At 36.0% G+C, this 27619-nt stretch overlaps 1 protein-coding gene across 1 annotated transcript in view; it reads right to left on the bottom strand.

The window, feature by feature from the left end:
• The window catches only part of COL21A1 (collagen type XXI alpha 1 chain), a 91658-nt gene that overhangs the window by 7052 nt on the left and 56987 nt on the right, over window positions 1-27619 (bottom strand). Inside the window, exons 18-25 of the mRNA XM_082047860.1 lie at window positions 14834-14878; window positions 14424-14477; window positions 8739-8792; window positions 7411-7464; window positions 6829-6900; window positions 3815-3850; window positions 3200-3244; window positions 1094-1126 (exon numbers count right to left, since the gene is read on the bottom strand). Coding sequence (XP_081903986.1) covers window positions 1094-1126; window positions 3200-3244; window positions 3815-3850; window positions 6829-6900; window positions 7411-7464; window positions 8739-8792; window positions 14424-14477; window positions 14834-14878 — 393 coding nt within the window. The remainder of the gene's footprint in view (window positions 1-1093; window positions 1127-3199; window positions 3245-3814; window positions 3851-6828; window positions 6901-7410; window positions 7465-8738; window positions 8793-14423; window positions 14478-14833; window positions 14879-27619) is intronic.

Raw genomic sequence — 27619 nt, 5'->3', positions numbered from 1 at the left:
CTATCAACGGGACAGAGTGCACCCTGATTTCACTAAACATTGGGATCAATAAAAAATAACTATCAAAGTTAATATTTCAAATCCTATTTTTAAACAATGTGCAACACAAAGATTAAAAAGTCTGGCCATAAATATATCTACATTAGCCAAACCAAAGGAAAAAAAAAGATAGGACTTCTAAAAATATCCTGGAGAACAACAAATGAAGTTTCTGGCAGACCAAGGGCAGTCCAAGTGGGCTTCCCCTTATGCCCCTCAAGTCTCAGGCTCAGTTGAATTATTCCTGCATAAACTCAGTCACAGAGAGAAATAATTCTGCCCTGCATTTTCTGAGTCAGGCTCAAAGACAGAATTCTCTAAAAAATTATCTTTGTAAAGGCTTCACTACATTCCTTTTCATTAGCTTTGAAATAAAGGCACACGAAGAAATCTCACTGGTAAGACAAACAGTTCCGTTGTGGAATTCCTTGCCACAGACTTTTATGGAAGCTGAAATTACAGTATATCGGCACAGTTCAAAAGGAATTAGGTAAACTCAGGACTGACATTAAATGCAATGGTCTTGATCTCCAGCTTAAATTCCTCTAACTTGTTGACTGCCAAAAAGTGTGAAGAAAGATCTTCTTTGTGTATCCTGTTGCCTATTATTTGTATCCTGCCCTGCTATTATTGGCTGCTGATGAACAATATGGATCATCTTGATCAAGTACTCTGTATTCTTTTATGAACTATACTTTTCAATGAACAGAATACAACAGAATCTCTAGATTTTTTTTTCTTTAATTATTTGCTTTCTTCAACTACCTCTCCTTTGTTGTTGTTGTTGTTGGATTTGGTTTTTTTATTCTCTTAAATTATATACTTGACTTTAGTTATTTTTAATATTTCATTTCATTAAATATATATTTCACTATGTCTCTTTTTAACTAATACTTCTTTCTTTTTGATATTTCTTAATTCATTTTTCTTCTGTTGCTTATAGAGATGTGAGTATGGAAACAAGACTATAAACATACATTCTACAGATAACATAGTTTGCAGAAACAAATGCAATACTTTTGTAATACTGTATTTGTCATTACAAAATGCTTACCTCTCCTTGTTCTCCACTCGGTCCTTCTACTCCCTTTAGGAATTAATAGGAAAAAAAAAAACAGTTGAGCCAAATTACTTGGAATCAAAAAATAATATTTTTGTACTTTATTTTCAAAAATTAATCACAAATGTCAATTTTTACAGATTCTGTGATTGCTATTTGCATAATAAAAACTGCGTATAAAGATGAAAAAAGGTATATCGTGGTGAATTAACACCTTAGTAATACCTTCAATACCATATAACAAAAGGATAAGTTTGGAATATATCATACATATTTTAAACCACATATTTTTTTAGTGTACAAGAAGTGCATATAGACAAAACCTTATTCACTCTACAAAAGAGAAAAAAAATGTGTTCTGGCAAAAGGAAATTCCTGATTCTATCTGTTTAATACTGTCTTACTAGACAGAAATCAAGCTCAGAGCCTTTTAAATACAAACTCAGCTCATAAGCCAGATTTGCATGGTCGCAGACAGTTTTGGTGTCATTTCTGTGAAATGGCTCAATGGCGTTATTGATCGTCAAGTTCCATGGCAAGACACCAGGTTCTTTTACTTTTCTGATATAGTCTTATGGACAAGCAAATCTGCATTGTATCCTTGAGAAGTCCTGAAGGCTTTAGAAACCTTGGAAGGATCTAGTGCTGTCTACCAGAAGTACTTAAATGACTGATTTTTTGGTTGCTGACCAACCTAGATTAGCATGGGAAACAATTTTAGACCAAGTCTGTATTACTTCTTCAGCTTTTTCAAAAAAAAAAAAAAAAAAAAAAAGGAAGCAACAGCAATTCAGTTGCCTCATTCTATCTGAAAAAAACATGTTTTCTTTCACTATCACTTTGTTTTACCTTATGATTAAAATAATAAATATATTATTTTTTTTCCATTATTTTCAAAAGGAAAAGCCAGAAAGTTTAACTTGCATAATGTTAGTCTAGGACATTACATTTGGCGAAAACCAATGATGGGCCTTTCAGTTTAAAAAAATGTTTTCAAAATTTATTTTCTCAGCTTTACTACCAGACTGCTGTCAACCTACATACCTCTGAGAGTGATAAACCGAGGCTAACGTACAATCTAGATCTCCTGCCCATGCTCCACTGGAATCTGCTCCTTCTGGCTAGACAGGCAGCTGTTATTGATGTCGCAACTCCAAAAAAAACCAACTGCGACTTCCTTCCAAGTCTAGTTCTAGATATGTACCTCTAACAAATACTCCTCTGTTTAGACATGACATAGATTATGTAGTTAACAAGTATTTATAAATACTAACAGTTATTTTCTGTGGTATAACAAGATAGCCAACTATGACACAATCAGAATACATTGGCCCAGAGTTAAAAGAAACAACTGGATCTCACTGATTTGCAGCTGAAACAGGAAACATCTGTAATTTATGAGCACAGAAGATGTCAATAGTGACTCCCGGTATAATCTAGAAGGTAATGAACTACATGAAATTGAGCATGGTACACGCAAAATCTTAACATCTCAAGCACCACTCTTGTAACCTTTACAAGCCACTTTATGATGTTACCTGCCTTTTATATCACTTATGTTTCATGAAAATTTTCCATAATTAAGAATTTACTAAAATACTGCAGAAAAATGTACTTCTGGCCTGTTTCTCCATATGTAATATCCCAGGACCACAGAAACATGCAGGTTGGAAGAGACCTCCATGGACTGAAGTTCCTTTTCAGCACAAACCCAGCTGGAGCAGGCTGCTCAACACCCTGGCCAGACAGGTTTTGTGCTACAATCCCTGTGAGCAGCCTCCTCCGGTGTTTGACCACCCTCAAAGCAAAACGCTTTTCCCATATATCAAATTTGGATTTCCTGCATTCCAACTCATGTCTGTTTTGTCTCATCCTTCCACTGCACAGCCAAGAAAAGTGTGGCTCCATCTTCTCTATATGTGTATTTCTTATTTTTAAAATACTACAGTTGTTTAAGAGATAATTTATATAACTATGTAGTCACGTTATACATAAATATATTTCACCTGATTCGAAGAATTATCCATGTTGATAGAAGTAATCTTAAAAAATAATACGGACCATGACTCTCTTGAACTGAGATCACTATTTTAACAGTACCTGTAAGCCTGGATTTCCTTGTCTTCCTTTTTCTCCTTTCAGTCCCTTCAGAAAAGAAGCACATTTTTCTTAAAACATACATTTATCTGGGAGACATAATTAAACTATCAAAAATAACACAAGGAAGTAATCCTCAGAATCTCATCCAAACCTAGGCCCAACCAATCTGAAAACTTACTCTTCAAGTGTTCAGAGCAAAAACAGGGCAGAAGGACATAATTTCTACTCCAAATACAGAGGAGCCAAGCAAAGATTTGAATAGAGACATGTGACTCTTCTTTTTCATGAAGGTACTTCCATGACTTTTAGATAACAAGGAGAAGAATCCCACTGTGTGCCATCACAGGTCATGTCCCAGTCCTGTGGGGCAGTAGCACAGCCCACACCCCTGAGCCCACATGCTCCACACCAAATGTCAACAGCCTGCCCAGCCCCAGAAATTCAACTGGAAATTCATGCTAGGCATATTGGGCAATTTTGCTTGAAGAGGACTTAGGGCTCCTCAAGTAAACCATCTGTAGAGCTTGATCTTAAAAAAAAGCTCCTGAATTAACATCTAAGACTTGTATTAATTGTGTTGCCAGGAGTTTTCTATTAGAAACAAAGTTGATATACCTGGATACCACTTTCACCTTGGTTTCCTTTGTCCCCCTGTAAAATATTGGAAGAAAAGTCTACATTGTAACATGATTAATCTCAAAGACATGCAGTCTGTGTTTTAAATGAACACAGTAAATACAAGAGAAGCATCTAATAGCTTTTATTTATACTGAATGCAAACAAATCACTTTATCCTCATGTACACAAACACAAAAAAAAGTACAGAAAGTTATACCAAGAAGAGAATCTGTCATAGACAGAACTATCAAAAAGGAAAGTGTATACTCGGATACCAAGATAAAATTAAAAAATACAACATGATGAGGTGGCAAATCCAGCAGGATTTCATCCACTCCGTGTATGGGAGGGAGCACAGAGGATGTAGACAGGGAGGGGAGCAGTATTTCTGACTAGTTGAATTTCATCTGGATGCAAACCATTAAGTATGCTTGCCTTCACCCACAGATAATAGAGTATAAATAATTTCTGTAACACTTCCTATAAACCCATTGAACATAGAAGTTATGCGTGACACACCAAAGACTAAATTCCACTTCTACCCTCTCCTTTTGACTTCCATTGAAATGTTTATAGCAAATAAGCATTAATGGGGTTACTGGCAATGAGATGGTGCAAATGGTACTTAAAAGGCAGGTATCTAGGTTTATCAAGTTGTCTGAACACCACCTGATTGGCACTGGAGAGAAACAGGCAGCTCTTGAAAACTGTTCAAGCCAACTAATGGTAGTGGTATAAAATACATAGTCCCAGAATGTTTCTTTCTCAAGTGACTGAAAAGGAAACTTAAGGTTATTGATGATGCCTCCTGCCCTAACTCAGACCTCTTAAATCAGTGTGACTCTGTTTAAAAAGACAAAATGCAAAACTGCATTTAATAATTTAATACAGAAAATAATTCGGATGGAGCTTTTTGGATCTGTTTTACTAGTATTCTTGCAAGAGTCAAACGTGTATGGTCGGTTGGTTTTTAAAAGAGAGAATGTTTAGTTAAATGCTAAACAGTAGTAAAGAGGATATTTTGTTCATGGCAAATATTTTCCTGATTGAAAATCCCAGAACATAAAAGGGTATTTATGCCAGCTGTATTTGGTTATATTGTATTTGAATGTAAAATCTTTGGTTTGGTTTCAAGTTTTAAAATAAGCTATAGCTGAAAGGCTTCACTTTTACTGTCAGATTCACTTTTTCTTGAATAATTCAAGAGTTTGTCATACATATGAATTGTAACTCCAGTTAAACAGAAATACATATTGTGCCGTGTATCTTGATATAAAATGGATAATGACTTATACAGAACTGTCTTCAATTTAAAATGTACAGAGGTTCCATAAATTTTAACAAAATCTCCCTTCTTAAAATTAGTATTACTGTCTTGGCACATGTGCCTTACAACATCCTCAGATATTGAAACTGAATATATGGTGATAATGAAACAAATTAAGCTATCGGTTTGACTCAAGACACTCTTCCACTGGGCTTCAGAATATTTTGAAAGACTTAAGCCAAGAAATCTTTGTCCTTATGTGCTCTGGAAATCACTGGTTTGAAATTGGTCAGAAGACTCATTTTTCTACATCTTGTCTTGGAAAATAGGACGCGGGTTCCATTATAACATTTAGCTAAGATAACCTCATCTAAATTTGGATCAGCCTCTAGTTTGTCTTGACCAGGGACCTGCTTCAGATGCTTTAAGATGCACCAGGCAACCCAAGGCATTCCCATATGTGCCTACTGACATGTGAAATACTCTAGCATAGGTAAGACTTCCACACATGACTGGCATATATGACACTGGACATACCTGAAACTCGTGACCTTCTGGAGCAGAAGCTGAAGTCTGGTGGAATACCTCTGCATGGGATTTTCATACAACTTTATAGATAACACCCCCTTTCTTACTTACTGCTTCATTACCCTTCAACCTTTCTTTCCATGGTGAAGTACCTGATGAAGCTCTTATTTCTGTAATGAGTTTATATGAAGAGCTTCATCCTTCAAAAGGTGGTCCTCTACACTGCTGGTAACACTGCAGAGATGCAGTATCATATTTTAATAACTGCACCTTTCTACCTGACACCTTACGTGAGCTTCCTTTGCTTTTACAGGATTTCTTGTTTGTTATGAAATCCATAATTTGAATACATAATGGAAGAATCTTCACCCTAATTGAGACTCCAATATTTCCCAGGAAACATTGCTAGATTTCCAAAACAAGTGTCAGATATATTACCTAAAGACAATTTATTTCTATATAAATTTTTCTCCACATTCAAAATTGAAGTTATTATTAAATCAGTTGAAATATAATTGAAAGTTTGAATTAACCTACTAATTTAGTTTGCTCATTTAATTAATTTAAAAGTAATATTACATTTTAAAATTTAAAAAATAGTAAATATAGCAACATTTTTATCCTCTACAACTTGTTGCTTGAATAAATATTAGTTTGAATAGCTACAGATAAAGCTTGTTAGCTATAGTAAACTATATCCTAAAGAAACAAGTGGATGTTGGTTTGCAGAGTCCGTGGGGCTGGTGCGTGGCATGGCAGGCAGGGGGAGGACATCGCCCTGTCACCTGCACACCTGGGGGCTCAGGTTTTGTGTGGCCACCTTTGGATCCTCAAAGATTCAACGAGTCTGTTACTCATATTATTTTGAAGGGTGTTTACAAGAAACAGTGAGGTAGCACTTGGTAAAAGACATAAGATTAAATAAATATAGAATCATGGATATAACATTATGTATGTACTATAATTCATAATGGAAATTTCATTAATACCTATGTCATAGCATTTTTTGTTAACAGTTTCTCCATTTTGGCCATTCTCTCTTCCCTATCAAAAAATGATTGTTATTTCTAAAGAATAGGCCTTCCAAAATATACCAACTATTCTCTAGTAATAATGATGTATTAGAGAAAAAGTATTTTCTTTAATAGTGATCACTTATAAGAAAGGCAATTCCAATACAAGATGCAACTAACGTAAAACTGGAAAAAATACTTACCTTTATACCCTGGGTACCAGGAATGCCTGGGTAACCTGGTTCACCTGGGGCACCCGGTACTCCTAGATCTCCCTGAGTAATAAAATAGCTCTGTGTCAGAGATGTGCCGTGTGTAAAAACATAGAATGCATGTTTTCTCAAGGTCACACGCTTTGGCTATGATATTTTGAAATTTTACAACTGAGGATGATTGAAATATCTGGAGAATTTGTGAAGAGATGTTGAATACAGAGCAGCCACAAAAGGGACTCCTAATTCTTAACCTCAGTTTTCCAGTATCTGACTTTTTAATTGCCTTTTAATATAGTTGATATCGATTTTTCAAAATTACACACATAAAACTACCTGAAGCAATGGCAATGTTTGCACGTTTGAACTGCATGAACAGTTGACTTATATTGCCTAAAATCTAGTATAAAATTAATAAGAATAAGCCATCAAATGGATTCTGATGCAATCTTCTGTTAACTACCGTTTTATTTTGAAACAAACTGCCTTGTAGCTAATAGTGGAAAATCAGTAAATCATGGAAAAGTAGATCAATCCCTTCTTTAACTAGAATGTTTCCAGATTCATACTTACCTTGGCTCCTGATGATCCTGGTTTTCCCTGTATTCCAGGTTCGCCTTTATCACCCTAGGGAACAATATAAGAGTGTGGATGATACATCAATGTTTTGTCACATATGGTATGACTAGGAAACATAAACAGACACTGCTGGGAAATTGGGTCTTAAAAAGAGGTACAGGAAACCTGAAGTTCCAATTTTCTCTGAGGAAAGGTGAGATACTGATGACAAACTGGGATCTGCCAGCCTCTGCTCACCTGTCCCATTCCCACCTGCCTGACTGCCCTTGCCCAGTCATACCATGTCTGTGTGGAATGACTTCACATCTCCACCATCTTATTTAATAAAACTCTGAGAATCCTCTGAATCAGAGTCAAAGTATTTATGTATGTTTGGGGTTTTATTTTAGCCTATGGAATTAGGCATATATTCAGCATGAGGATTTTCACTAAAATCTAAGAATTATTGATAACTTCATGATGCTCTTCTGCAAGAATGAACTTATTAAGAATGATTCTGTAGGAATCAGCTTATATTCTGAATGACAGACAAACGTACAAAACAAAAGCACATTTCACAAATAAAAATTAAGCTAATAAATTGTCAGAGGCATTCAATGTTCCTGACCATAGCAAATACTGACCACTTTAAAAAATGTTACTTTCAGTACACGATTTCAAATAAATACATATGTACTTTTGAATACAAAATAATGTATGGGTGAAAATTAATCTAAATATAAATACAAAGTTCAGGAAATCTATTCTATATTCTGAAATATTCGCTAGGACACACAATCCAGTGCTTACTAGCCAAAACTCATCTCGGATTAAATTAAAAGGTTACACTAACAGATCTGGATTTATAGTATCTATTTTTGTTTCTGAGAGCTTGGGTCAAATTGATTCTTGCTGTAGTTGCAGTGCAATCAATAAAGTTACATCTGAAATAGATTTGGCTCCTCGGCTGGAAAAAGCAGCACGTAATGTTATTTAACACAATTAAAATATAAATAAATGTAACATGGGCAGAAAGTTCTGATGTATACTGAGAATTGTCTGGCTCCCAGCATTGCAGAACATTTTCCAGGACTGTGCAGCTGAAACAAAGTCTCATCACCATTTCTGCAATTGTTCCAAACCTCATGGGATTACAGGCACCATTTACCGAGCTATATTAAACTCTCTTGAGACTGAACTATCATATAAGGTAGTACAGGAAAATCACCCAGCTATTTACCGATATTCAATATAGTAAAAAAATAGCTGCAAAATCCTGACATTTTGTCATCTATAAAGCAGCCTTTTATTAAAGTCACAAGTGAATTAACACAAATACTCACCTTAGGCCCAGGAGCTCCAGGTAGACCAAATGAGCCTTCTGGTCCCATCAAACCCTATTTATTTTCAAAAAAGGCAGAGACATTTCTGTAATAAGCTAAAGGAATAATTGCTTCAGTGCAGTGTATCAGTATTATCAGTATTATATTTATATATTTATATATCAGTATTATTTATTATATATCAGTATATTTATATATCAGTATTATTATTATGCAGTATTATCAGTATTATATTTCTATAGTTAAATAGACGGAAATATAATATCTTTCATCATATTACTATAAAGGTTTTAGCTCTGATACAGTGCAGTGGATTATTTAGACCTTCTATGGCCTAAGGAAGGGCTACTGTGCAATGGAGAAAAAAAAAAAATCAGGAAAAAAGTGCAATGCTGCCATGAAATACGCCTGGAGGAAAGATTCTGCAACTCAAAACCCAATCAGTGTGATCTAATCTTTGACATATCTTTAGTATGTCCTTAGCTAAAATTGAAAGTGACACAAGTGTTTCTTATTTTCCATTTAGGGTTCCCCAAACCAGCAAAAGTGTATGTGGTATTCTATAATTCTCTGTCTTCTTTCTGACTATGTGTCCCTCTAAGGTTTCCATGCCTTGAGTCCTTTTGCAAATTTTGTGGAGATTGACTGTGAGCAGTTACCTTTGGGGCCCAACCTTTGCATCTTCAGGACTGAACTGTTTATTCAAGAATCCAAGAACTTCTGCCATGTCAGACGGTGACACTTCAGCACATGTACAAAGCCAGAGCTGTGCCAAAGCCGTCCCTTGGATTCCTCTCATGGAAAGGTGTTGGTAAAGGCATATTTAGTTGTCTTTGTTCCATACATAAACTAAGAGCTAAAGGGTGTCAAACCATCAAATTGCTGGCTTTCTTAATTTCTGTTTAAAGCTACTCTCAAGTATATATTAGAAAAGAAATATTTTTTTTAAATCACACTTTCCAAGAAGGAATTCCCATTTAGAGTATTTTCCACATCTGGTATTAATGTGTGTCTTTCTCACAATTTCATCTAACTTCTATTTGACTCTAGAGCTGCATGCATCAATAAAAACAATATATTATTATTGTTTCATTTGGACTTGCATACATACTCTGAAATATGATTTGCTACAAGAGCATACTTAAGACACAGCATAAAATAAAAGCATAATAATACAGAAAGTCAAACAATTAAATAAACCCTGAAATCTAACTTGTGAGAGATGTTTTATCAATTATTCTAATTGACAGTATTTTCAAAAACTTCAGTTATCATTATTTTATCTTTGCTTTCATAGAGATAAAAACAACCACCTTCCATTTATTACTACTGTTGGGAACTACCCAGTTCAACGACACTATCTCAGATTTCCTTTAAAAGTTACATGTGATCAAAAATAAATGTATGTCTACAGCGATTTGTTACATGGATTGCAACTCAGTTTAGCCGAAAAAATACTAACTTTCTCTGCTAAAATTAAAAGGATGGCTTTGTTTTTGCAGATGCGGAGAAAATTCAGAATATTTGGAATACGAAGTAATTCTTTGTAGCCAGGGTTTTCAGCATTTCTTCAGTTTTCCGGTATTTCACCTGTGCTTTACTGTTAACTGAGGCAGCACAGATTAACTCAGGTTTCTTTCCTGCTGTGCTGTGAGAAAGTACTGGTCACCAAACCTTTCAATCGATAAACATAGCAACTTGCTCTTTGGGCTACAGACACTGGTCTGTGAATACGAATAAATGGTATCACAAGACTAAAACGTGAGTAATTTTGCTGCCAGTTTTCCTCTGTCTCAGGCTTTTCACGTTCAATCAATTGCACATGAAAATTCTTCTATTAAACTTCTATGAAAACTTCTACTAAACTTCAAAAATAGCTAAGAACATCATACATCAAATAACTTTCAACACTTTCCTGAACTTTGAAGATTAGATGTGCTTGTTCTAACACAGAAAATCAGTCATTCTATCAAAGACGATGCAGCTAATCTAGTGTAACCTATTGTTTAGTAAATAGAGGTTTGCCCTATGCCATTTCCATTATTTTGGAATAGAAATTACCAATTCCTCTCCAGCCGGAGTGAAGTTTCTGAGGTCTGCTTCCACTCACAACCTAAAAGGTGGTGTATTCCCATTAACCATTTGTTTATGGCCTATATTCAGTGTCAGCTTTCTTACTGCAAGTGTAAAAACTATTAATTTGGTTTTGAAACTTAACCTTGATTATATTAACAGTGTTAATTCACTTGCACATAAGGGCTGCTTCACTTTTTCTCTTTTTTTTTTTCTTTTTTTTTTTTTTTACAGAGCAAACCACGTTTTTTGATTTTCATTTCACTGCACGGCTTAATTCAATTTGTCTGTTTAAAATAAGATTTCATGTTATCTACTGACACCCTCACTTCTGAAATACAGCTCTCTTTCATTATGTGATCTTTTTTGCATTCCTTGAAGGCTACCTTCCTTTTCCAAAAAACACTGTGAAATCATTATTTCTCTTCTCCTCAGATTCCTATTCTGTGCTCACTACTAGCATGTTAATCAGTAGAGAAAAGCAAGCACAAGTCTGGGAAGGGATGAGAAATGTTAGCAGGGGTTTTCTGGCTCCTTGCACATCACCACCTCAGTGTAGCCTCGTGTTTCAAGTCATGTAACATGCTGAGAGTTTAACCCCTACCAACTCCCTACCCCATCACATCTAGTTTATGCCCAACACACGTCCATGGATTACAGAAGTGCTTAAATGTTCATCATAAATGTCCCTCAGTCATATTTATCTTATAGAAGCTCAAAATACCATGTGTACAGAAGAGTTTGTTTTGGTTTGTTTTTATCAGATATATGTATATATCCATGGCGATCTGCAAACATATACTAGAGAAGGCACATCAGAAAATATGTTTAGTATAACTAAAGGTCAGGCATACGTCTGCAGGAAAGGCAGAAATAAAACCCAGTTGTCCTGGCTTCTTTTCTGGCACTTTAATTACTAGGTTATATTTAACATATTTCATTTAAAAAATTACAGGAAGATGACTACATGAAATCAGTACGCTGTAAGAAGAAAACTTTCAGATGCAATATAGCAAAAGCTTGAGAACACTATCCATTAACTATGGCATGTAAAATTAAAAGAGAAGAGCACGTCCTGAACAAAAATAAAGAACAATTCAAGGACATAAAATGTAGTGTTACTCCTCCATTTTCCAGAGCTGACACTATTTATGTGGCAGATATATTAATAAATTTCTGATGTTGGCAGTGTAACAGGGATACTTATTACTGAAGAACTTGTTACTGAAGAATTTTCCCAAGGTATTAATAGACCATCCACAAGCTTTCCATCTGTTTTTTCTGGAACAAACATATCCAGTGTGACTAATACAAGGAAAATCCCACTATCTTTTCTGGTTGAAATTCCCTAATGCCATATAATGCATTCAAATATTCCATGCATCAATTTTCTACTTATTTTATCAGGTGACAAAAGATACATTAAATGAGTTGACAGGAAAAAATAAATAATTTTCAAGTGTACCAAGAACCAGATGTTATTTATCTAAATAAAATTTTAAGGAAACATGGTAGGTGAGTTACTTGAATAAAAATGTACACTTTGGAATCCCACAAAGTTTTATTACAGCTGTTGATACAGGCTTCCCTTCGGCATTTTGTTCAGCTTTGCTCAAAAAGAAAGAGAAAATAAATTTCCCATGACAGGCAATAAAAATGATTAGAGGCACAGGTGAGACAAGTGTGCATGTGTTAACTAGGAGTATGGACATTTGAAGTTCCAGTTCAGGCAAGATTTCTTTCAAATGTGGTCTAAATTATGGCAATCAGGAAATTTATTATTTCCAGAGAAGACCTTTAGGTGGCTGAAAAAGTCCTTTAAGTTCATGAAAAGAAAATTAACTAGTGTATTCACTTTATACAAAAGGGCTTTTGACAGCTGTGTTGTAGTGGTCATGTCTGTGGTAGAGTCAGGGAAGGAGGAGCTGCTCGGTGGGTGCAGGATTGCTGTATATTTGTGCAGGAAATTCTGAATGTATTGGGTGACAGAGTAGCCCAGAATTTGTAAAACCTAAAACTGGTTTCAATCTTTCTTTTCAACCAGGGCTGCACTGGTTTCAATTGATTATATATTTTATTAAGGAACTGCGAGCAAGGAAAAAGACGTGAGCATGGAAAAAGACGTGAGCTCTTCAATACATTTCTAGACATTTGTATGCCTACATATCACCTTTGTTATCTGGAAACCAAAGGCAAGTATTTTTAAACCAAGCACTATTACAAGAGCAAGTTTAGGGCTCTCTCCTTTGTCTGTGGTTATCTACAGGAATATAGGAGAAAGTACAAACTACATCCTTAGTTTTGAATTTTCTTTGACGAAAACAAAAGATACAGTGAAAAATTAAGAAGAGAAACAGGAAAGATGATGAGATCTGTGGGCTGTACAACTTTGGAAAGTCTGTTTACAGTTTAATAACATCCTCAGCTTCTTCAAGTGATAGTACACATATTCATTTGGATTTCACATGACTAAGCAATACTCAACAATCAGAGAATCCTAAAGTAAAGACGAAAGAGTCCTCTGTGGACTCAACAATCTCAACATCATTCTGATACACGCACAATCACAGCAAACAGCTTGTTTATTATGCTTTAACCATGTATGCTCAGGAAAGTTAGAAGCATTTTAGTCAGCAAATAATATAAAATTTATCAGCAAAGAAGGTTAAATATCTCAGGCACAAAACAAAAACTACAAAAAGACACAGTAACAGTGAGGATGATTAATAGTGAAACATTGTTGAACTTTTCAATAAAAAAGCATCATAAATAAGCTGTTTGCTGTGATTGTACATGTATCAGAATGATGCTGAGATTGTTGATTTCACAGAGGACTCTTTCATCCTTACCTTAGGATTCTCTGATTGTTGAGTATTGCTTAGTCATGTGAAATTATTTTTTAAGGCAGCATATGTTCAACCAGTGATGAGGTTCCTAATAATTAATGAAAGATCTCTAACCACTTTTAAGCAGCTGTCCCTTTTAATCTTAAAATGTGTTTTTTTTTAAAGTCTATATATACTTGCAACAATTTTCAGAACCATTATTTTACTACTGTGATTTCTAAAGGATTATAAAGAACACAGAAATCACCCTATTTAGACAGTAACAAAGATGTGGTAAGTAGGCCTGACCAAAAACAATGAATTATTTTACATTTCCTACATTCTAAAATAAAAATCTCTCTTTAAGCATTTTGGGAATTCACTGATCACAGCTATTCTCCCAGTCTTTTTCAAAAGAGCACTATCACAAAAACATCCTGAAATTCATCTTCAGAAATCCATTGTATACTATGACAATATTTAATTTGGTCTTAACTTTCATAATAAATTGATTGAGTACTTTCAAAGTTAATTAATTCAGAGAGTAAATTCCGACTAAAGTGTTTGCTGGATTTGTTTACCAAATGTGCAGTCAGGAAATCAATTTTAAAATAAAAGTGGGTATATAATATTTTGAGGGGAATTCAGAGATTAGACTTAGTCTGTTCATAAATGCTACCCTGAAAATGCTAGGTTGCTACTATATTTTCCATTTCTTGTTTATAACAATTAGAGAACAACAGCATAAGAATTATTTGTTCACAATAACATAATTTTACAAACTTACAGTATCCCCTGTTGACCCTTTTGCTCCTGGTTGACCCGGTGGTCCAATTTCACCCTATATTTTTTACATAAAGAGAAGAGTTCTGTGATTAATGCATGTATAGTTAACAAATTTGTTAAATAATTTTTTAAATTATGCAGATTTACTTAGGAGTATTTATCAAAGAATTATGACACTAGCTTTTTTACTTTTAAATTATTCATTCCTTCTGGACTAGTAGAAATAAAACCTAATGAGAGATTTTCAAACATGCCCCGAAGAATGCACAGCAGGTCTTCCTCCATTTGCAGCAAGGTTTGATGTCCTAAATCCCCATTATGAAAACTCTCCTCTCAGCACAGACTGAACCCTTACTTTGGAATGGGTATACATATGCACAGGTTTTAACTGTGTTAAATTACTAATAATACCTTCTGTCCTTTTGCTCCTTGATTTCCAGGGATTCCAGGAAATCCCTGAGGGGAAAAAAAGGAAAACTTTTACATCTATGGAATAATTTCTCCAGAAAATAACACATAACCCTCCCATGTCCTCATAAATTTAACATTTGGCATGTTATTGCGGTTCAAAATACGGGCAGGAAATAGACAATTAAAAACAAACAAATAAACAAAACCCAACAACACATAAGAACAAAGACCTTCAGCTGGAAATATGAAAACTACTTCATTTGGGGATACAATGGAACATGAATTTTCAGTCACTCCCCAGCGCTTTCATGTCAGGAGCCCATGTCCACCGCTGGGCAGGCTCCTGTGCTCCCATTGCCCACCGAGGGCTCAGTGTTGTAGTGAAAATCACAGCTAACACGAGGAAAGAAACCACTTCTGATTGTCCATAAGATTTCCCACATAGAGCACATCTTCCTCCAGCACAAGTCCTGGTCAACAGCACCATGAGTATGATGAGTCTTGTTTTCCCATCTAAAATACAGTGATTCTATCAGAAGAGACAGCCATAATTTCAGATACGCTAGCTTCCACCTCCCTAAATACTTGAAGACCTCTGTCATTTCCTTAGCGTCATTGCTCATCTAGCTCTACTATAGATCTCCACAGCTTTCTTATACTGAATATTTAATTGAATATAATTCAGTTTTAAAACAAAACTCCATATATGCTTAAAACTGTAGTTTACATTAAGTTAATTTAAAAAAAGAAAACTTTTTTTTTTTTCTAAAACTACTCAAATTTATTGGACAAAGTGTTCTTGCACCACCATTAATCTGCAACAAGAATTTGGTTTACAGAGTACATTTTAATCTAAGATTGAAAATTAATATGCTGCAGTGAAAACAAGAAGATTGTTTTAGACACCACCAAAATAAATGCAGTCTGTGGGAAGAAAAAAAAAAAAAAATAACACGAATTTAACAACCAGGAATAACCTGATAGTTTCCATATGGATTACAGCTGTGCAACTCAGACTTGGAAAAGATAGCTCCATTGTTTTGCAGTTTACACCCAGCTTCTAGTTAATAATGATCCCACCAAGCAGAAACAGTTCATTGGTCAAAAGTACATGAGCAAACTATGACATCCTGAGCATGTTAGAGATCATCAAAATTCCAATATATCTATTATTAAAAGAAGAGATTGACGAATATAATAAAAACAACTGGAAAACAATGCCTCAACCCCAAGCCTTCTATTCACATTGTGTCCTCTTGCTAAACTTCAGTCCAAAACCACCTTCAATCTTTTGCACAAATAAAATAATGGGAAATAGGGCATATTTATTACCCCATTTAGGAACTTCCAGACCTGTCCATGAGTTCTCAGTATAATTATTTAACCGTTAATTTCTGTAGCTCTTAAATAAAACTAAAGGACATCTGTACCTGTAATATAAAATACGATTTCATGCATGCTGAAAAAAACTCCTAATAGGCAGCAACCTTCTCATATGGAATGATATACCAAAGCTTTCCACGGTTACATTTCTATGTTATTTGCATGGCTGAGAGAAGACAGTTCCACACACTTATCCAACACCGTGAATGATTGACCATTATATAAGCAAGCCTAAAAGAAGAAACACAAGCTCCTGCTGAGCTGTGTTGAACTTTCTTGGCTAAGAGAAATCATTGACATGAGACATTTAACTTTACCTTTATATCAGTGGCAAAGTAGGATAAAACTCAAAGAACAACTATAAAACTAAGTCATATTTCCTTTCCTCCCCCACCTTTTTTACTTCTAATTGACTCTGCACTACTGAAGCACATGGAACTCAGGTTCTTACTTCAGTGGGAGTTGGTCCAGACCCTTAAAATTCTCTTATGGCTCATTGACATTCACTCAGCTAAGACTGAATCTATCACCTATGCTAATGTGAGTGATTCCAAGAGTACACAGGATGGAGATTTTCAGTTTTTCTCCACATGCCAGTTGGCACAGAAAAAGGAAAATGAAGTGGCTAATTTGGTCATAAAGAATGAGTTTTTCCCATGAGAGTTGTTTTTCTGTACAGCATCCATGGTTCAGCAATTACAAAAACTAATTTCTGTAGGATCAGCTCCAGCATGCCTAAAAAACTAAATTTGTTTTCCTTCCCATTATCTATTGCCAATCTATTATTTCCTTTTACACAGATAATCCCTGGTTATGCCAGTTACAATTATTTGCACTGTCCCAGAAGAAAAGGTAGTTTAGATATCATGAGTTTCTTCGCTAACTTCCAGGACAAAAGTCAAACCAAGCTTTGAAAATGTGTCTTGCTCCTAAACAGAGATTTCACACACAGAATCTAAGCATTTTTTGTCCACCATGAATAATACGGCACTTTTAATAGGAAGTTATGTTTAATAGGGTGACATAACACTAATTAAACTATCAAAGAAACCTTACTCTAATTATTAAAAAAATGTATTCTTACTTTAAAGCATGAGGTGGAGCAACTAGTTTTACTCCATTTGTAAGATAAAAATGTAATTTTTGTGAAGAGCATATTGTAACTAAAATTATCACAAACGTCTGTGTTTAATCAAAACTTAACACGAAACAGATTTATCATGCAATTTTTCTGCCATTAAGGGAAACACAATGTTTGGAAGTAGTACAAATAGGAAAACTGCCACCCACTGGGAGTAACAGAATCAATGCTATGGAATAATTCATTATTAACTGGCCTACAGAAAAAAATTGCCTTTGGGGATGTCCTTTGCAAAGCCACCAAGCAACATTTTGTTCATATGAAATAAGAAAAAGGGGTTGTAATTCCAGATTTTATTTTCTTTGTCTTTCCAGATAACTTTCTTTGTCTTTCCAGATAACTTTCCAGATAACTAAGCCAGGTCAATTGAGGAGTTTGCTTTAGTTGATGAGGACTGGGTTAGGGAGCAATTAGGCAATCTGGACATCCATAAATCCATGGGTCCAGATGGGATGCATCCGTGGGTGCTGAGGGAGCTGGCTGAAGTCATTGCTAGACCGCTCTCCATCATCTTTGCCAAGTCTTGGGAAACAGGAGAGGTGCCTGAGGACTGGATGGAAGCAAATGTCACTCCAGTCTTCAAAAAGGGCAGGAGGGAGGACTCGGGTAATTATAGACAGGTCAGCCTCACCTCTGTCCCTGGGAAAGTGATGGAACAGCTTGTCCTTGGTGCCATCTCAAGGCATATCAAGGATAAGAGGGTTATTAGGGGCAGTCAGCATGGCTTTACCAAGGGTAAGTCATGCTTGACCAACCTCATAGCCTCTTATGAGAATGTAACAAGGTAGATGGATGATGGCAGAGCGGTGGATGTGGTCTACCTTGACTTCAGTAAAGCATTTGACACAGTCTCCCACAGCATCCTCACAGCTAAGTTGAAGAGGTGTGGTCTGGACAACAGAGTAGTGAGGTGGGTTGCAAACTGGCTTAAGGAGAGAAGCCAGAGAGTGGTAGTCAATGGTGCGGAGTCTAGTTGGAGGCCAGTATCTAGTGGAGTGCCTTACGGGTCAGTACTGGGGCCAATATTATTCAATATATTCATTAACGATTTGGACAAGGGAATAGAGTATACTATCAGCAAGTTTGCTGATGACACCAAGCTGGGAGGAGTGGCTGACACGCCAGAAGGCTGTGCTGCCATCCAGCGGGACCTGGACAGGCTGGAGAGTTGGGCGGGGAATAACCTGATGAAATTTAACAAGGGCAAGTGTAGAGTCCTGCATCTGGGCAGGAACAACCCCAGGTTCCAGTATAGGTTGGGAAATTACATATTAGAGAGCAGTGTAGGGGAAAGGGACCTGGGGGTCCTGGTGGACAGCAGGATGACCACGAGCCAGCACTGTGCCCTTGTGGCCAGGAAGGCCAATGGAATCCTCGGGTGTATTACAAGGGGCGTGGTTAGTAGATCGAGAGAGGTCCTCCTTCCCCTCTACTCCGCCCTGGTGAGACAACATCTGGAGTATTGTGTCCAGTTCTGGGCCCCTCAGTTCAAGAAGGACAGTGAACTGCTGGAGAGGGTCCAGCGTAGGGCAACAAAGATGATTAAGGGGGTGGAGCACCTCCCTTATGAAGAAAGGCTGAGGGAGCTTGTTCTCTTTAGCTTGGAGAAGAGGAGACTGAGGGGTGACCTTATTAATGTTTATAAATATATAAAGGGTGAGTGCCACAAGGATGGAGCCCGGCTCTCCTTGGTGGCAAACAATGATAGCACAAGGGGTAATGGGATCAAGCTGGAACACAAGATGTTCCACTTAAATTTGAGAAAAAACTTCTTCTCAGTGAGGGTGACGGAGCACTGGAACAGGCTGCCCAGGGGGGTTGTGGAGTCTCCATCTCTGGAGACATTCAAAACCCACCTGGACATGTTCCTGCGTGACCTTATCTAGGCGTTCCTGCTCCAGCAGGGGGATTGGACTAGATGATCTTTTGAGGTCCCTTCCAATCCCAAACATACTGTGATACTGTGAACTTATTTTATATGGTTTGTATTTATTATATATGCAGTTGCACTACCAATACAACATAGCATTACATTTCTAGCCAGAATAGCTAAAAATCAAAGCATCTACTGTGCTTTAGTGATTTCCATGCTTACATGAGTTGGACCATCTTACATTTTTGAATTGGTTAATTTGTTCACCCTCTTCTTTTACAGCAAATTTCATGTAAGCTTTATTCAGTGCTTTTTCATATTAAAACGCGAAGTTTATTGCAAGCCTTACCACTGCCTTCGTTCTTTCAGTATCACCAATCTGACCTTCTCAATTACCTTCTTTTCATTCAAATGCCTTCCTCCTTCCTGTGACATTTTCCCTTAAATGAGAAGTCTTCACTTACCCCATAGAAGTCTGTAATATTATTCATTGTTTTATCCTTAATCAGCAAGTGCTATAGTAACATCAAATTTAAAGCTAGCAAGACAGCCTAGTAAACTTTATTCATAATTTTAAAAACAAGTCTGTTCTTAAGATTCTCAGCTGCATTTTTATCACACACTGCTGAGTTTGTGCCTAAAAACTAATGTGTTCAGGTACAAATCTGGCAGCTAACCAATATCTCTTATCTATTGAGATAATGCTGTCCTTACCCTTTACTCAGCCTCCTTTGCCTGTTTAATCATTTATCTTCCACTCTGTGTTACTCATGTGTATCTAGAAGCCTGTCAGCCTTCTAAGCTCTTGGCACAGACCTGGAGAGGCTTTGCAGGGTACTCCCAGGACATAAAGTGACACTTGAATGCAGTTTAGGTAACTGAAATAATATCTGGTGTCACCAAAGGTGCTGTGGGTTAGCTGATCCACCCTTTAAGAAAGATGTCAGTCTGTTCTAAGAACTGTGTCGTACATGCCAGATGTTGCAGTTGCCCTCGTACATCTCAAATGGCCCTTGGGCCAGTGCCTAGGGGACCAAATCCCAAACCTTGATGTCTCGTTCTCTGGAGCAAAAATTAGATTTATTTCTTTTTTCTTTGGTTGTTTGTATGTGGCTGGTATGATAGGTCTCTCCAGGCTCAGATAACAAAAGCTTCTGACAATTTCTACACATTTGCTGGGAATCACAAGACGTGAAAATGTAAACGAGGATATCCAAAGGTAAAAGGAGCTAAGGGTATGCTTCACTTGCAAGAGATAGCAATGCTTACAGCTTCAGCACAGAATGAAGCTCAGCTGGGTATGTAACTAAATCCCCTGGCACTGTCTTCCTCACCTGCGGCCCCCACAGCTGGGACTTCAGAACACCCAAAATCATGAATTTGTTTCTATTGTGAAGATGAGCTTCAGTGATGACACTTATACAATCCTATATAAATATTCTATTTTACCCCCGTTTTAGCAATTTAAATAAATCCTCCATTCTTTGATAATACCTGGCAGGTATAACGGATTTGACTGTAAAGGAACATGGTTTCACAATCCCTGGAAAATCTTTCGTGTAGCTTTCATTAATCACGAAGTTTTGTTTTGGATGTTATTAAGCAGCAGGACTTTTTTCCATGCAGACTCACAAAAAATCCATTAAATAAACTGCCTGAAGCCCTATATACAGATCAACTAGGTGTAAGCACTTTTATTTAAGCTACAAGCTACATTTCTCAAAATACTTTCCCATTTTTTCTAGCTAGTACTATGGATTATCTGTACCTCCCTCAACTGGCTGCCAGCCCCATTATGGAAAGCAGGAGTTTCTAGACTATAGATAACACATCCACTATCATAAAATTCTGTCTCTGGAAGATGCAAAAAATTTCCAAAAGCTACCCTGTAAACTGGTTTGCAATCAATTTGCCAAGAAGATGGAGAAAGCATTAGTATTAGTAGTTTTATTATTAGTATTATTATCTTATTACTATCATATTTTCTTAGGGTAGATATACAAAACTGTATTCTTTCAACATACTGCTTTAAATGGGCTCCTCACTGAATACAGCACATCCACACTTATTTTGAAATGTGCTAAATAATTGATAAATACTCTGTAGGACAAATCATTGTGGAACTTTTTTTCAAACTATCCATCCTTCTTTCAGCATCAAGATAAAAATACCTGAAACGATACAATTATTCCCTATTAAAAATGTTCATGATATTAAAAGTTACAATTAAAAAAATACTTTCTCTTTAAACAGTGAGACCTTCTGAAAATATGAAAGAAGTAGTAAAATGTAAGGTAAGCACAGACCCTTTATTTCAGAGGTCATTATTCGGGGGAAAAAAAATCTACCAGCTTCTCTATTACTGTTGGTGAATATTGGTATATATTATGGTTAATTTTATGGCTTAAGATAGTATCTGATAGTATGTTCAGTAAGGTTATTTTCCTGTGACTCTACCTTGTTTAAATTATATTAATTTTTTTTTAAATGGATCCATTGAATAACATTTAGAGACATTTGTTAGACGATGGTCACATTCTAGGCTGTTGCCCATTTACACAACAAGAATTCAAACTGTATCCCTAATGATCATTCATAATTGAGGCAGTGAAACAAGCCTCACAAAAGACTGCCAGCAAGGCACTGAGAAACTCTAATCAGAGTTTCTGTCTTAAAAAGTCCATAGGCTTTTTAAGTTTGCCAGAATGGTGCTTATTTTGACGCCACTCTTTCTTCAGCAGGGTAAGTGTTAATCAGGGTCAGCTGAAGAATCAGATTTAAAACAGATAGAAGCCAAGACTGCTGATAAAAATACGGTTTTTATCTAGTGTATATGAGTTCTCTGAATTATGTTTCAATCAAATGGCTCCTTCCCCTCTGAAAAATCTGCAGTTCTGATTCAGGGAAGACACTAAAGGACATTACAATAAATTACAGCAATAGAACAAGACTCACAAAAGATATCTGTCTACCCATATATTCTCATGATCCCTTTAAACACCTGGAAAATACGACTATTTATGTATTACTGATCCTTACTTGAAAAGCGTACTTGATGACATATGAGAGATTTACTAGAGGTATGCAAAAAAAGTACAAGTCAAGCCATAATTTGGATAAAAGTACAACAGTCCAGATACTTTTAAAAATATTACTACAAATCCCTGATAATCCTAATAGACTGAAAGATGCAAACCCAATTTGGATATGGATGAAACTTTCTACTGAAGAAAGTAGCAAACTATATGTTAAAGAAATTCAAAGAAGTTGTATCTGCTAATACTGAGTACTTGAGATTGATGGAAAAAAAATGGGCTAAACACAAAGAAGCATTCCCACAGCTATGAGCATCCATTGGACTAGCACAGCAGCTTTAAATTAAATGCAGGAAAGGAAAAAGCATTACCAAGATCTTTGCAGTTATTAGATGAGAGTTTGCAAACTCCTTTTTTTTGGCAAATCAGTTATTAAAAATAAAACACGCATACATTAAATGTGGAACACAGTGACCCCTGTTGCATTGCCAACAACACAGAGCTTGGAAAACTATAGTTTGAAAGCTGGAAAGAGTAATAGTAAATGGAATCTGTGTATATCCTGCACAGGCTGAGTCCCTGGCTGTGCAGGTGACAGGGCGATGTCCTCCCCTGCCTGCCATGCCAGGCACCAGCCCCAAGGACTCTGCAAACCAACATCCACTCTGCTGAAAAAGTTTAGACTGACTTCTAACAGCTGACAAACTGACCCATTTTTGACACTTACATACAAGCACGCTGATATTCAAGCAGTTACTTGCCTTCAAAATGCTTTAAAATTTCTCCACTGTCTAAATTATGGAGAAAAGCTCATGTTGATTCACACAGCTTGAGCACCTTGCACACATCAGACAGCAGAGTGTCCTCGAAGGGCACTGCCTGCTGCTCTGTTCCTTGCACCCCACGCACCCAGCTGTCCAACTACAAGAACCACAGTTCTGGTCACACAGGTCACAATGATGCAGAAAAATGCGATTTTCAGCCATTCCCCTTTCCCTTAGTTAAGGAGGCACTCAGTTAAATTCACAGTCAGCAGGTTTAACAACAAATCATGCATTTTTTTCCATATGGTGCATACCGTGAAAATTGTCACAGGATGTAACAAATGAAAACAGTAAAACTGTGTTCCAAAAGGGACTGTAAAATTACTAGAAAATTGGTCCATTGCTGGCTATTAAGCAGGAAGGGCCAGCACGCATTTTTGGCTAAGGAAGTCCCAAAAGCTCTGACAGACAGAATCTGGCAGTAAATAACAGGAGAAAAATAGAAATCATTTTTCTACATAATCCTATTCATTGTCAGAGAAAAAGTTCAGTGATAATTCCTTTACTCTCAGTCTGCTTGGCAGCTTTTATTTGTGTTTAAGAAATAGCTAAGAAAAAGTTGGTGCAGAGAATGGGATCAAACCCTTCCAGAGCACAAAGGAGGAAAATCACACCTAGACTCATGCAGCAATCACTAAGACTAAATTTAATTACTCAGACTAATTAGTAAAGCAAAAGTTCTTGAATGGGTTAGTATTTCTGTAGTACATTTCTTCATTCTTGGTCTTAGTGGATCTGATAATCTTGGTTTTGCTGGCCCTATAGTAAGTTTTTCCATATTGGTCCAATGATTAAAATGTGTCAAAATCCTAAAGTCAATTGTTTTGAAGCTTGACCTAAGAATAGGATCCCATAGGCACTGCATTCCTTGTGCTTCATTAGCTCAGAGTACTATTTGATTTGCAATATTTGATGTTTTTAGAACGATGTCTAAGCACAAATATATAATATTTTTAAATTACCTATCTGAAAAGAAACAAATACTGGTTATAAAATACATAATAATGAAGCCTTACAATAAAACAATGTGTGGTATAAATGAAAAATTAAGTATTTGAATAATGGGTTTGGTTTTTTTTCAGTTTGCAAAGGAGAGGTCTTAAACCATCATGGTATTTTAACCTTAGCAGAAACACTAAATAAACCTTCCAAATGGATTCAAATTCACTTTGAATAAAGATTTAGTTTTTTGTTTCGTTATGTATGGGAAGCCAGCCTGTATCCAGACAAGAATTTCCATAGCTTCTATTCACTGCAATTTTAATATTATAAGAAAAATGAATATACTAACTGCACGAAATTTCCCCAAATTTGCTAGCACTGTATCGACTTGAGTGCCTGAGACTTGAGTATCAACTTCTGAACTTCAGGCTTCAAGCATTTGGTGGACACAGACTGTCACCATTGCTTCCCGAAGAGAGGTGAAACCAACTGTTCTCACCTTCTTTAAATTAGAATATTGAGTATAAGCAAAACTAACGTGGTTTCTCTGATGAAAGGATTTTTAAGGCTGACAAATACTGCAGATCACCCTTATTTAACTTTACTGATAATATATCATTTCTTATTTCTACACTACAAAGTATGAGACAATACTTTCAACAACTGGCATGACCCAAACTGAGCATTTTGCAGAAGAAAAGTGCAATGCTATTGATCACGAAGGACACATGGAAAAAGCATAACAAGAAACGAGTTAGCTTGACAGCCCAGCTACCACTTGTACACAAAAATAACAAAGAAGCCCTGCTTTAAGTTGTTTGCTTGATTTTTTTCCTACCACATTTTCTGAAGGGTTTGATTCAACTAATCTAGAAGTCTAAACTGTCTCAGACAGTTAAAAGAAATAGGCAACTTCTGCAGAAAATGACCCTATTTCAGACAAGTATTTCATGATGGGATTAATAATCCTATGCAGATATTAGTTTCTTATCAGAGAAGAACTGTAACACAGAGATGGACTAAATATGTCTCCTTGACTAGATGAGATGAAATAAAAATCATTCTGGACAATTATCAGAGTACAGACTGTAGATTAGATGCCCAGATGCAGCACCTAGAGCCCTGAAGGAGTTACAGCTCAGCTGCTTCATATCACCACCCTGACCACTGTTCTCGAGGAGGCTCTAACTCAGAACTTCTGAGGACATAGGTACAGCAAATCTTCTCTCTGGCTCATCCCATATTTTGAAGAATGATGACTGGCAAGAAAACCGGCTACCCTGTTACTACCCTGTTGAAGCTGGATCCAAAGATGGAAAGTCAAACATCCTTTCGGTAATCCTCTTTCTACTTGTGGTTCAGTAACTCACCATAAACATGTTGAGAAGCACAGAACAGAACAACAATGTGTAAATTAAATAACTGAAATAATAAATATTTATGGCTGCTACATTCTGAGTGTCTTCTTCATTCATAGCAATCAGCCGAGGGAAGTTTCTGTTTGGTTTTCAGAGTCACTGGAAACTCCAGCAGATATCTACCTAAGCTGTAAATCAAAATGTTAATTCCTAGCGTTCATAGTTCATTAGAAAAGGAAGACAGAAATACTTTGGGGTTGATAAAGGCATTCAGATGTTCCTTTTTTGGATTATTCTCTAGCACGAACATTAACAGACATAACTCATACCAAGAAGAGAGCGCTTTCCCTAGAAACCCAAAACTCTACGTACCTGTGTTCTATCGAACAATATTCAAATATAACTAGGAATTTGTCCTTAAGCAATACTACTAATATTCAAGTCAAACTTTATATTATTAATATGTCAAAATGCAATGGCACAAACCAGTGACAATCAAGAATGTGTGTGCCTAAAAAATGAAATATGAAATTGCACACACAAACAGAAATTGCAGTATGGAGGATTAGCTCCTAATGGCATGGCCTGTGACTATGTGGAATTACCAATGTACAGTTTAAAAAACTTTGTCTGTATTTTGCATTTATACACCATAAACGTGGGGAAAAAAAACCAAACCCCACACACTCTGCTTTTATTCACCATAAATGGTATTCTTAGAGCTAAAACTTTGTTGTCTGGCAAATATTTGAAGACTTAAAACATTTCTATTTTGCAGCATATGCTAAAACAATGCGAAAAAGTCCAGATCTATCTTGATTTTCCATAGCTTGCTTCTGAGATCTGACAAAATGAAAAACCCCAGTAAGCACAGTGCTTAGGGACTTCCCACTTAGGACTGGCACATATTAATTACATATTCATGCATTTCACAGTCTAACATAGTCCAACATACATGACACTTTCCGTGTGATTGAACAGAGCTGCTGAGCAATAACCTTGAACACAGTTGCTGTAAATTACAGGTGAAAGCAATGTAAAAACTACATTCTTATTTTTAATCTGGTAAACTAAATTATTATGTTATATCCCTTGTATTTTTGCATAAAATCTACTGTCTAAATGACCAATTATTGTTACTAAAATTTTTTTAAATTCTATTAGTATAGATACTAGCAACTGAGGAATTTTATTTCCTACCTCTGTAATATGTGCGAGACCAGAAACTTAGTATAGACAAATACTCAAATGAGAAACCTGTCATTGCTGCAAAATATTTAAACACAAATAGAAAAAATATCTTGCATATCACTTACTTGTAACTCCTCTGCCACAATCAACAAATGGGATGTTTAGTTCACTAGTTCCAAAATATTTTCTCCTTTACAAAATAACTTTTCTCCATTTTTTACTCTTTCTTTCAAGAAACTGCAAAAATGTTACTTCAATGATTTCAAATACTTTATCATATCATATTTTGATTAAAAGGTGACTAAATCTTTGGCTGTCAGAAGTTCATTCAAATTCTTAAGTATTTCACTATGCATATATGTATTTTTCTGATCCTAGGCATAATGTTTCTGTTGAGGAAAATACGAAATCCATTTTGTTAAAGACGTAATTTCTAATGCGTTATCTATATTACTGAATGATTTGCTAGTGTCTTGAAGTGTTCCTTGAAAACTATGTGAGTTAAGAAGAAAACTATAAGGCAAGAATAACAGAGAGATGTTGCTGTTTCAAGATGAATCAGCACATTGCTTACTGGACATATAAAAACCAACGTTTCTGGTATGAAAATGGCAGACATCAGCCCAATACGCAATATACACCAGTCCAAACATTCTCTTCAAGTATCTCCTACTTCAGAAAACCCTTTCTTGGGTGTATGAAACATAGATGTATATAACTTTCAAGATCTTTAGTGGTCATTCTCTTCTCAGCAGGGTAAATCAACCCACTATGCCTGGAAAGTATTAGATCAGATCAAATTATATGAAACACGTAAGCAAACACGTAATTTCATAAACTTACAAGGAGAGTAAAGAATGATTCAAGAACTGAACTTTCTAATTCATATCAACTACCCAGACAGAGCCAAACTGGATTCACATACACACAGAGAGATTATATAGTTCTAATTCTTTACTCTAAGACAATTCAGTAACAAATCACATTTTTAACTGACATTCGGGAGTAAAGAAATTTCTGAAAAAGAATACAAGAACAA

This window comes from Streptopelia decaocto (genome assembly GCF_964273445.1).
Source record: "Streptopelia decaocto genome assembly, chromosome: 3".
Classification (NCBI taxonomy): domain Eukaryota; kingdom Metazoa; phylum Chordata; class Aves; order Columbiformes; family Columbidae; genus Streptopelia; species Streptopelia decaocto.
This window is presented reverse-complemented; position numbering and strand designations above follow the sequence as displayed.